Source organism: Zalophus californianus, chromosome 7 (assembly GCF_009762305.2).
Source record: "Zalophus californianus isolate mZalCal1 chromosome 7, mZalCal1.pri.v2, whole genome shotgun sequence".
In the NCBI taxonomy this organism is placed as follows: Eukaryota; Metazoa; Chordata; class Mammalia; order Carnivora; family Otariidae; genus Zalophus; species Zalophus californianus.
Genome location: NC_045601.1, coordinates 31671478 through 31683560, shown reverse-complemented (window position 1 = coordinate 31683560; position 12083 = coordinate 31671478). Strand labels below are relative to the sequence as shown.

Below are 12083 nucleotides of genomic sequence, written 5' to 3'. Positions count from 1 at the left end.
ATAAAAACAAACATATGGAACAGATTAGAGAGCCTAGAAATAAACCCACAAACATATGGTCAATTGATCTTCCACAAGGGTGTCAAGGATACAATGAAGAAAGGATAGTCTCTTCAACAAATGGCATTGGGGAAACTAGACATCCACAAACAAAAGAATGAAATCAGACCCGTCTCATACCCACTCACGAAATCAACTCAAAATGACTTAAATATAAGACCTGAAACTGTCAAACTCCTCAAAGGGGGTTGCTTCTTGACGTTGGTCTTGGCAATGATTTCTTGGATTTGACACCAAAAGCTCAGGCAATAAAACCAAAAGTAGACAGATGGGATGAGAACTCGGCGATCAATAAGCCAAGGAGAGAGGCCTGAACAGATCCCTCCCTCACAGTCCTCAGAAGGAACCAACCTTGCCAACACCTTGATCCCAGACTTCCAGCATCCAGAACTGTTAGACAATGAATTTCTGTTGTTTAAGCCACCCAGTTTGTGGTGCTTCGTTATGGCAGTGCTAGCAAACTTAAACAGGTACCTCAACAGGAAGGTATCATCAAAGGAGTCAATAAAGATATGCAAAGAACATTCACTGGTTGAGTCCCATTATCCATGCATGTCCTTTGCTTAGTCGATCTGGTAAGTATTTAATCCTAGAGTCTGACATTATTTATATAATGGCTTTGCAACTAACATTTATTGGACTCGCACTATGAGCCAGGATCTCTATTAAGTGCTGTTTTACATGCTTTCTAACAACAGTTAAATAAGGTATGTATTTTTAGCTGGCCCCGTTTTATAGATGAGGAGGCAGACGTGCAAAAATTACACAGTCATGGCAGCCATGAGAGTTTCCATCTTGAGCAGGTTCCCACATTTGCTGTGGAGATGGGATGGTGACTCCAGATATCCCAGAACCACATTCCATGGCAGCAGCTAAATATCACTTTTGGAATGTGGAGGCTGCTTCCCATTAGAAAAGCAAGAAGAGCTATTAAAAGCAATTTCTAGTTCACATGTTGTCCTGTGACAAAGGAGGAGGGTGCCAGAAAAAGGATGAGTAGAAATAGGAATCCTGCACAAGAATTTAAGAAGGGCCCTGTTCCTCCTTTGTCTAATTAGCTCTAGCTAATAGGAAGGATACATGCAGGAGGAAAGGTAAGTTTTCCCAGTGCATTTGGCAACCACTAGGCTTTATTATAATAAGAAATGAAAAGGAAGAGCCCACTCTTTGTATCTAGGTCTTTTAAAGTTAGAATGCTCTCTCCCTGCCTCTGTCTTCTTTCCTTCAGCCTTCCCTCCTGTAAACAAAAAAACTAAATAAAAAACTTAAAAGTATGGCATAAGGAATATCAATACTTCAATAACTTTGAATGGTGACACATGGAAACTACATTCATTGTGGTGAGCACTGCATAATGTATAGAACTGTCTAATTGCTATGTTGTAGACATGAAACTAATATAACAATGTACGTCAACTCTATGGCAAACCTTTTTAAAAAGATTGGAAAAATTATTAACAAAATAATAAAAAATCAGGGCTTCTGGGTGGCTCAGTCGGTTAAGTGTCTGCCTTCAGCTCAGGTCATGATCTCAGGGTCCCGGGATCAAGCCCCACATCAGGCTCCCTGTTCAGCGGGGAGCCTGCTTCTCCCTCTCCCTCTGCCCCTCCCTCACCTCGTACTATCTGTCTCTCACTCTGCTCTCTCTCTCCATCAAATAAATAAATAAAGTCTTTAAAAAAATAAATTAAAAAAAATAAAAAAACCACACATCTGTAGTCTGGTTTTCCTTTGTATTCCACTAAGAGGAAGCCAACATTAGTTGCTCTGAGTTCCAACTAAGCCAGGAAATGCTCTGCTAACCTGCTGTTCCAGTTACTCTAGTTCTTCTCTTAATTCCAGAGGCTCTACCCATCATTTTATTTCCTGAAACCCAAAATTGATCAGGCTACTCTGTCTTGTTCAAACATCCAGGATGACTTCTCGCTAACATCTTTGGCATGCTGGGAAGGACCCTTGTCTTCCAGCTCCCCCTGCCTCCTGTCGGACCTCCCTCCAGCCCAGTCCCAAGCCACATCAAGTTGTCTGCTTTCCCCAAGAACATGCTATTTACTTTGGTAATCCCATGACTATCTCAACCTATTTCTTTCCTACAACACCTTCGCCTCTGTTGTTCACCTTGAGAACTACATTTCTCAAGACTCACCTTGGATCTATCCCATGAAGTCCCTTTGAGTAATACCCCTTTGTCTCCCTCCCTCTCTCCTTCCCTCACTACCCTCACACAGGACAAAATTAACCATTCCTTTCTCTAGAGTCTCCTAACATTTGAACAGCCTTTTGGTAAAGGGTGTCCAAATACTCTGCAACTTAACTTTTTTTTCACTCCCAATGGATTGACAAGAAAGGGACATTTTCCCGATCTCTTTTCTGCCCTAACACATCCAATGCCTGCATACCCTAGAGCAGAAGGCCATTAACGCTCCCACTCCCATTCAGTAAAGAGAACTAAATTAGACCGGTCACTGAACTTCTGAGTCTTGTCTTCGTTGGCAAAATGATGAGATTCTCACTATTCTGCCTATCTCTTATGGAGTAGCTGCAGAGACCAAATGGGATAAACGTGTGGGAAAGCACAGGAGAACTAAAAAGCACTGTATGGGTACAGAGTCACATTGTTCCTTCAGCAGAGAAGCCATTTCCATCCTCCTTGGTAACACACAGAATGAAGGACTCCATGTTATCAAGGCAGTGAGAGGCCTGAGAGTGCAGTAAGAGCTGAGGCTTTGGCAAAGAGTGCAAAGCCAGTACCGGTCCTTTCAGGCTACATCCCACCCACCTCCAGATTTCAGGTGGATTCTCTAGGAGTTAATTCCCTTTGAGTCTGTGTCGGGGCGCCAGGGTGGCTCAGTTGGTTAAGCGTCTGCCTTCGGCCCAGGTCATGATCTCAGGGTCCTGGGATCAAGCCCCGTGTTGGGCTTCCTGCTCAGTGGGGAGCCTGCTTCTCCCTCTGCCCTGCTCGTACTCTCTCTCTCTCAAATGAATAAATAAATAAAACCTTTAAAAAAAAAAAGTCCCTTTGACTCTGTGTCATGACCTGTAAACCCACATAAAAGGCAATGATTGGAAGGAACTAGCAAATATTAATCAGAATTCCTCCTTGGCACAAACCATCACCACTAGATCCCATAAGAAATTCAAGTCGAAAAAATGGGATTTAGTGGGACCATGTCTTTCTAATTCCAAAATCTTAATAAGCTAAAAACTCCAGGACACAAACTTCCTGTCTTAGCCCACACTTCTTGCAATAATGCTAAAATCTCGATTACTCAGAGCACCCCCTTTGTTTCAGTTGCAGAAACCAAACAAACATTTATCAAACTACATGGTAAGCAAAGTCATCCTCAGAAGGTCAATTATATTTAGGTGAGTTATCTCCCAAGAGGATTTTCTTTCTGACTGGATTTTCTTCTCTGGTATCAAATATTCCATCAGAAGTCTTACTGTTTACTAAAGTCATATGCATCATCTTTACTAAATGCAGATTTTTACATTTTACACACCATAAAATGAAATAATTCAAAGTGCTTCTTAAAAAATTAAAATTCATCAAAATATAAAAATGTCTCACCTCCTTGGGGAAAAAGGGTCCAAGGATAGAATAGCACATCATAGAACCCAAGTTAATGGAAGCTGCTGAAATCAGTACAAAGAGCTGTTCTCTTGAAAGCTGTCTGGGTGTCTCTCTTGCATTTCCTGGAGGGTCATCACCTTAAATGCAAACATGCTACAATTACAGGCATATAATTGGGATTACTGATCGAAGTTTGCCACTTTTGTGCACGCTGAAGATAATATTTGCAGAGCTAAGAGCTATTCTGAATATAGCACATTTGGCCAAATGTCACACAAAACTCGTACATCACTCCCATTTTGAAAACATACCATTTTCAGGGCAGAATTTATCAAACCATCTGATCTGTTTCGCCTTCACTATTTCCTCCACCTTTAATAAATTCTTTCAAGAAGGATGAGGCAACAAGGAGATCTCCAAAGGGTACTGCTCCCTAAAGTATAATGTAATTCCTCAAGTTACTAGCTTCATATGCTACATGGACTCAAAATGTTCTAAGAAGCACATCAAGTTAGCTGTTCATTAAGATTTCTAGGGTAGTACTGAAGTTAAGTGTAAGTAGGAGAAAACAAGCTAAAGCACTCAATTGGCGAATGAATACTTACAATGGCATGCTGCTGGAAAGACAAGTCCCACAAATCCACACATATTTTACACTAATAACTGGCCTTTTGCATTGACTATTTCACTACTTATTTCCAGGGCTAAGTATTCATTTAATTTAAAGACAACAGCTCAATTACTCAGTTTCAAATATTCAGCAAATTTATCAGTCATTTTTAAATTCAGTGGCTTGGAGAAAAAGAAATTCAAGTAAGAAAACTACTTGGTTTGCTCTACTTTTCAGAGGTTGCTATTGCAGTCCAGGGGAAAAAAAATCTGTGCAAGATGAGGAAGTCTCAAGAATCTTTGCAAAACTTCTGGAATAGATGAGGAAGGGAACTGAAAGTTAAAAGGAGGGAGCAACAGTAGGTGCTCGAAATGTAATGTTTACCTTGGTCTAATGGCATCTTATTTGAATGCATCCCCAAACACACGATATTTATAAAAGCAGCGCTACATAGGAGAAAAGTCTTCAGAGACCTCGCTCGCCCTGGCCCTGAACTTTAACCCCCTCGGAGAGAGAAACTAACCCGAAGCCTCCCGCCAGGCCCCACAGCCTTTTCGAATTTCTCCCAAACAAACGAAGCTAAAACTAATTCAACCGTCGGTAAAGGGGACAGGACCCTCGCCACCAAGGGGTGTCTGTCCGCGCCGCTCTCGGTCACCTCTGGGGAGGCGTGGGCCCTCCGGGTCCCCTGGCGCGTCCATGCGCGCGATGCGCGGTGCGCGGACTCTCGCGCCGCGGCTCCGGGGTCCAAGCCCGCGCCCTCGGGCTCGACCTCGCAGGAGCCCACGAGCTGGCGGCGCCTGCTCAGCCTGACCCTGGCATTGTCGATTCCCCGCGGGCAGCGGTGGCCCGGGAGCTGCCCGCAGCCTGGGAGGACACCTAGGCACTCCGGGAGGCGGGGCGGGGGTGGGGGTGGAACAGCGCCTTTTTTTTTTTTTTTTTTTTTAAAGACACAGGCTACTACCATACTCCACGCCCTTGGATAGGCTGTACTTTTCATTCTGTATGGGGTGGGGTGGGGGGAGAACTACCTACATTCCCCCTAGCCTGAAGTGAGTAAAATGTATTTCCAGTAAAGGTAAGAAAGGAAGCTTATATAGGCCTAGAAAAGATGGGCTACCACCTTACTGTCACCATCACAACTTGCGCGCACACACACACGCACAGGCTTCACTTATCTTCAACCTTATTTACTATTTGGGAATAGTTAACATTTGAGGACTGGGAAATTCTTGATTTGGGACCAACATAAAATTTAAAAGACTACTGAGTTACCACCTTGTTTCAGTCATTGTGAATTTAGAGATGAATGAGACTCTATCCAGCCTCAAGTAGCATACCTCCATCTAGCAGGTAAAACAGACACCTATGTTAAAATTTGTTATGATGCAATGAGTTCTGTAATAGAAACATATTGGAAGAACTCTTTACTTTGGCTAAGTGAGGCCAGGATGGCTTCCTGAGGAAGAGATGTTACCTTGGGTCTTGAACTTTATGCAGAAATTCCTTGGGTAGCTAAGAAGAGTCTTTAGAGCCATCCGAAATAGAAGGATTAGCTGTAGCCCACTTCTTTCAAGTGGCTTTCCAGAATCTTTATTTTCTAACCCCCACTAGCTTCTCCAATCTCAATGTACTCTACAGTCCCTCTCCAGTCTAACATCAAACCATAAAGGGGAAATTTTTTGAATTATTTCTTTGATGATTACATTTCCTTTTTTGTTCTCTCTTTCTGGACTGCTCCTTATGCAGATATTGGGTCATCTGGAGTGGCCCTCTTATTTATGACTCTTTTTCTCTTTTCATCTCTTACCGTTCTTGGTCCATCTTATAGGAATTTCGCCCAACTTTATCTTCCAGTCCTTCAGCTGAATTTTTCATTTCTATTGTCATTTATTCCTCTCTATCCCCATTCTCATCCCCTGCATCAGCAAGCATTCCTGCATGTTTTTTTTAATTTTATTTTTAAGTAATCTCTACACCCAATGTGGAGCTCAAACTTACAACCCCAAGATTAAGAGTTGTATGCTCTACCCAGTGAGCCAGCCAGACACCCCATTCTTGCATATTTAATACAAATCTTTTTGTTTGTATATGTTTTCATAAAATGTATACTCTTATTTTGCACCCATCTATTTTTCATTTATATAAAGTGTATTGTGGTATATATTCATATTCCTAACTTCCTCTCCACTTCTATGCTCTACCTCCCATCTTCCCCTGACAGGATCAATGTGACAGGGGAATATATTATCATATTAGTTTTCTGGGATTGCTGTAACAAATTTCCACAAACTTGGTGCCTTAAAACAACAGCCTTGAAGGCCAGAAGTTCAACATCTATTTCACTGAGCCAAAGTCCCAAAATGATCACCTCATCTCAAGATCTTTAACTTAATCTGCATGGACCTTTCTTTCAAATAAGGTGACAAGTTCCAGAGATTGGGATGTGAACATCTTTGGGAGCCATTGTTAGCCTACCACAAGTATCCATTCATTGAAGTTTTATATACTCATCATAGACATATGGACACATATGAAAACTATGGAACCATTTTTTTTCTTAAAGTGGAATATTTTGTTTAAATGCTACTTCCTCAGAGAAGTTCATTCTTGGAGGATCTTTTTATTGGATATAGTAATATCCAAAAAACTATGAAAACATTTTTTTTTACTAAAGTGGAATATTTGTTTAAATGCTATTTCCTCAGAGAAGTTCATTCTTGGAGGATCTTTTTATTGGATATAGAAATATGGGGAGAGAGTTGTTATCTTTCAGCCTCTTCAGGATATGGTTCTACTGTTTTGGTCAATATAATTCCTCAAGACAAATCAGTATAATTTTGAATGTTATGTCCTGGCTGCTGTTTGGAATGTTCTCACTTTCTTTGAGTTTCAATAATTCACTTATATCTGTCTAGGTATGTGTGTAGTTTTTTTTTCAAATTTTTATTTAAATTCTAGTTAGTTAACATACAGTGTAATACTGGTTTCAGGAGTAGAATTTAGTGATTCATCACTTACATGTAACACCCAATGCTCATTACAAGTGCCCTCCTTAATACTGATCACCCATTTAGCCCATCCCCTGCCCACTTCCCCTCCATCAACTCTCAGTTTGTTCTTTCTAAGGAAGAGTCTTTTATGGTTTGCTTCCCTCTTTTTTCCCTTCCCCTATATTCATCTGTTTTGTTTCTTAAATTGCACATATGAGTGAAATCATGTTATTTGTCTTTCTTTGACCGACTTATTTCTCTTAGTACAATACCCTAGCTCCATCCACATCATTGCAAATGGCAAGATTTCATTCTTTTTATGGCTGAGTAATATTCCATTCTGTGTGGGACGCCTGGGTGGCTCAGTCGTCAAGCGTCTGCCTTCGGCTCAGGTCATGATCCCAGGGTCCTGGGATCGAGCCCCGCATTGGGCTCCCTGCTTGGCGGGAAGCCTCCTTCTCCTTCTACCACTCTCCCTGTTTGTGTTCCCTCTCTCACTGTCTCTCTGTCAAATAAATAAAATAAAAATCTTTGATAAGAAAAAATATTCCATTCTGTGTGTGTGTGTACATATACATATATATATATATGCAATTGTAAATGGGATCGACTCCTTAATTTCTCGTTCTTCTGTCTTGTTGTTGGTATATAGGAATGCCACTGATTTCTGTGCATTGATTTTATATCCTGCCACTTGACTGAATTCCTGTATGAGTTCTAGCAATTTTGGGCTGGAGTCTTTGGGGTTTTCCACATAAAGTATCATATCATCTGCAAACAGTGAGAGTTTGACTTCTTCTTTGCTGATTTGGATGCCTTTTATTTCTTTTTGTTGTCTGATTGCTGGGGCTAGGACTTCCAATACTATGTGGAATAGTAGTGGTGATAGTGGATATCCCTGCCGGGTTCCTGACCTTAGGGGGAAAGCTCTCAGTTTTTCCCCATTGAGAATGATATTTGCTGTAGGTTTATCATAGATGGCTTTTATGATATTGAGGTATGTATCCTCTATCCCTATACTCTGAAGAGTTTTGATCAAGAAAGGGTGCTGTACATTGTCAAATGCTTTTTCTGCATCTATTGAGAGGATCATATGGTTCTTCTTCTTTCTTTTCTTAATGTATTGTATCACATTGATTGATTTGCGGATGTTGAACCAACCTTGCAGCCCAGGGATAAATCCCACTTGGTCGTGGTGAATAATCCTTTTAATGTACTGTTGGATCCTATTGGCTAGTATTTTGGTGAGGATTTTTGCATCCATGTTCATCAAGGATATTGGTCTATAATTCTCCTTTTTGATGGGGTCTTTGTCTAGTTTTGGGATCAAGGTAATGCTGGCCTCATAAAAAGAGTTTGGAAGTTTTCCTTCCATTTCTATTTTTTGGAACAGTTTCAGAAGAATAGGTATTAATTCTTCTTTAAATGTTTGGTAGAATTCCCCTGGGAAGCCATCTGGCCCTGGGCTTTTGTTTCTTGGGAGATTTTTGATGACTGCTTCCATTTCCTTAGTGGTTATAGGTCTGTTCAGGTTTTCTATTTCTTCCTGGTTCAGTTTTGGTAGTTGATACATCTCTAGGAGTGCATCCATTTCTTCCAGATTATCTAATTTGCTGGCATAGAGTTGCTCATAATATGTTCTTATAATTGTTTGTATTTCTTTGGGTTGGTTGTGATCTCTCCTCTTTCATTCATGATTTTGTTGATTTGGGTCATTTCTCTTTTCTTTTTGATAAGTCTGGCCAGGGGTTTATCAATCTTGTTAATTCTTTCAAAGAACAGCTCCTAGTTTCATTGATCTGTTCTACTGTTCTTTTGGTTTCTATTTCATTGATTTCTGCTCTGATCTTTATTATTTCTCTTCTCCTGCTGGGTTTGGGCCTTATTTGCTGTTTTTTCTCTAGCTCCTTTAGGTGTAGGGTTAGGTGTGTATTTGAAACCTTCCTTGTTTCTTGAGAAAGGCTTGTATTGTTATATACTTTCCTCTTAGGACTGCCTTTGCTGCATCCCAAAGATTTTGATGTAGGGTTAGGGGGTGTATTTGAGACCTATCTCCTCTCCTGCTGGGTTTAGGCTTTATTTGCTGTTTTTTCTCTATCCCAAAGATTTTGATGTAGGGTTAGGTTGTGTATTTGAGACCTTTCTCTTCTCCTGCTGGGTTTAGGCTTTATTTGCTGTTTTTTCTCTAGCTCCTTTAGGTGTAGGGTTAGGTTGTGTATTTGAGACCTTTCTGGTTTCTTCAGAAAGGCTTGTATTGCTATATACTTTCCTCTTAGGACTGCCTTTGCTGCATCCCAAAGATTTTGAACAGTTGTGTTTTCATTTTCATTCATTTCCATGAATTCTTTTAATTCTTCTTTAATTTCCTGGTTGACCCATTCATTCTTCAGTAGGATGCTCTTTAGCCTCCATGTATTTGAGTTCTTTCTGACTTTCCTCTTGTGATTGAGTTCTAGTTTCAAAGCACTGTGGTCTGAAAATATGCACGGAATGATCCCAGTCTTTCCCTGGGTTGAGGGATAGGAATGAGACCTGATTTGTGACCTAGGATGTGATCTATTCTGGAGAATGTTCCATGGGCACTACAGAAGAATGTGTATTCTGTTGCTTTGGGATGGAATGTTCTGAATATGTCCGTGAAGTCCATTTGGTCCAGTGTGTCATTAAAGTCTTTATTTCCTTGTTGATCTTTTGCTTAGATGATCTGTCCATTTCAGTGAGGGGGTGTTAAAGTCCCCCACCATTATTGTATTGTTGTCAATGTGTTTCTTTGCCTTTGTTATTAATTGCCTTATATAATTGGCTGCTCCCATGTTAGGGGCATAGATATTTACAATTGTTAGATCTTCTTGTTGGAGAGACTCTTTCAGTAGGATATAGTGTCCTTCCTCATCTCTTATTAAAGTCTTTGTTTTAAAATCTAATTTGTCTGATATAAGGATTGCCACCCCAGCTTTCTTTTGGTGTCCATTAGCATGGTAAATGGTTTTCCACCCCCTCACTTTCAATCTGGGGGTGTCTTTGGGTCTAAAATGAGTCTCTTGCAGACAGCATATTGATGGGTCTTGTTTTTTAATCCAATCTGATAGCCTGTGTCTTTTGATTGGGGCATTTAGCCCATTTACATTCAGGGTAACTATTGAAAGATATGAATTTAGTGCCATTGTATTGCCTGTAAAGTGACTGTTACTCTATACTGTCTGTGTTCCTTTCTGGTCTATGCTGCTTTTAGGCTCTCTCTTTGCTTAGAGGACCCCTTTCAATATTTCTTGGAGGGCTGGTTTCGTGTTTGCAAATTCCTTTAGTTTTTGTTTGTCCTGGAAGCTTTGTATCTCTCCTTCTATTTTCAATGACAGCCCAGCTGGGTATAGTATTCTTGGCTGCATATTTTTCTCATTTAGTGCTCTGAATATATCATGCCAGTCCTTTCTGGCCTGCCAGGTCTCTGTGGATAGGTCTGTTGCCAATCTAATATTTCTACCATTGTAGGTTACATATCTCTTCTCCCAAGCTGCTTTCAGGATTTTCTCTTTGTCCCTGAGACTCGTAAGTTTTACTATTAGATGTTGGGTTGTTGATCTATTTTTATTGATTTTGAGAGGGGTTCTCTGTGCCTCCTGGATTTTGATGCCTGTTTCCTTCCCCCAATTAGGGAAGTTCTCTGCTATAATTTGCTCCAATATACCTTCTGGCCCCCTCTCTCTTTCTTCTTCTTCTGGGATCCCAATTATTCTAATGTTGTTTCATCATATAGTATCGCTTATCTTTCGAATTCTGCCCTTGTGATCCAGTAGTTGATTATTTCTCTTTTTCTCAGCTTCATTATTTTCCATCATTTGGTCTTCTATATCACTGATTCTCTCTTCTGCCTCATTTTTCCTGGCAGTTAGCGCCCCCATTTTTTATTGCACCTCATTAATAGCCTTTTTGATTTTGACTTGGTTAGATTTTAGTTCTTTTATTTCTCCAAAAGGGTTTCTGTAATAACTTCCATGCTTTTTCCAAGCCCAGCTAGTATCTTTAAAATCATGATTTTGAACTCTAGGTCCGACATCGTACTAATGTCCATATTGAGTAGGTCTCTGGCAGTTGGTACTACCTCTTGTTCTTTTTGTTGACGTGATTTTTTCCATCTTGTCATTTTGTCCAGAGGAGAATAGATGAATGAGAGAACAAAATGCTAACAGGGTAACAATGTCCCCAGAAAATATACTCTATACAAATCAGAAAAGACCTGAAGCTGGGGGAAAAGAAAGGGAAAGAAAAAAAAAAGAAAAAGAAAAAGATAAAAACAAACAAAAACAGAACAAAACAAACAAACAAAAGAATATGATCAAATATGATCAGGCTGGTGCATAGATCAGTGCCACACACTAGACTTTGGCTGTATTTTGGTCTGCTAGAAGAAAGTGCCTCCCAAAATTTTAAAGAAAGAAAAACTTATATATGTACAAAAATAAGGGTTGATACGATGAAGGGATGGAATATGACTGTAAAGATGAAAATTATAAAAAATTTTATAAAAGGAATTGATAAGATGTTTGAAAAAAGAAAGAAGAGGACTTAAAAAGAAAAACAAAGGGAGAGAATGTGATCAGGCAGGAGACTAGAACAAAGCCATACACTAGAGATTTAGGGTATATTTTGATCTGTTAGAAGAAACTGTATCTAAAAATTTTAAAGAGAGAACAACTTACAGATATATGCCAAAAATAAAGGTAACTACTATGAAGGGATAGAATATGACTCTAAAAATGAAAAATAAAAATGTTTTTTAAAAAAGGGGTTGATAAGATGTTGGTTGAAAAAGGGAAAAAGAAAAATTCAAAAAAAAATTAACTTTGAA

General features: G+C 39.8%; 1 protein-coding gene across 5 annotated transcripts in view; it reads right to left on the bottom strand.

Annotated features, from left to right (window-relative positions):
• The window catches only part of SLC18B1 (solute carrier family 18 member B1), a 44133-nt gene that overhangs the window by 20091 nt on the left and 11959 nt on the right, over nt 1–12083 (bottom strand). For 2 of the 5 annotated variants that reach the window (XM_035728673.1, XM_035728675.1), the window contains exons 1-2: nt 4903–5128; nt 3632–3771 (exon numbers count right to left, since the gene is read on the bottom strand). In XM_035728673.1, the coding sequence (XP_035584566.1) occupies nt 3632–3771; nt 4903–4945 (183 nt within the window). In that variant the 5' untranslated portion in view covers nt 4946–5128. Of the gene's footprint in view, nt 1–3631; nt 3772–3945; nt 4030–4628; nt 4796–4902; nt 5129–12083 lie in introns of those variants that run through there. The other 3 variants (XM_035728674.1, XM_035728677.1, XM_035728676.1) reach the window with 3 other exon arrangements.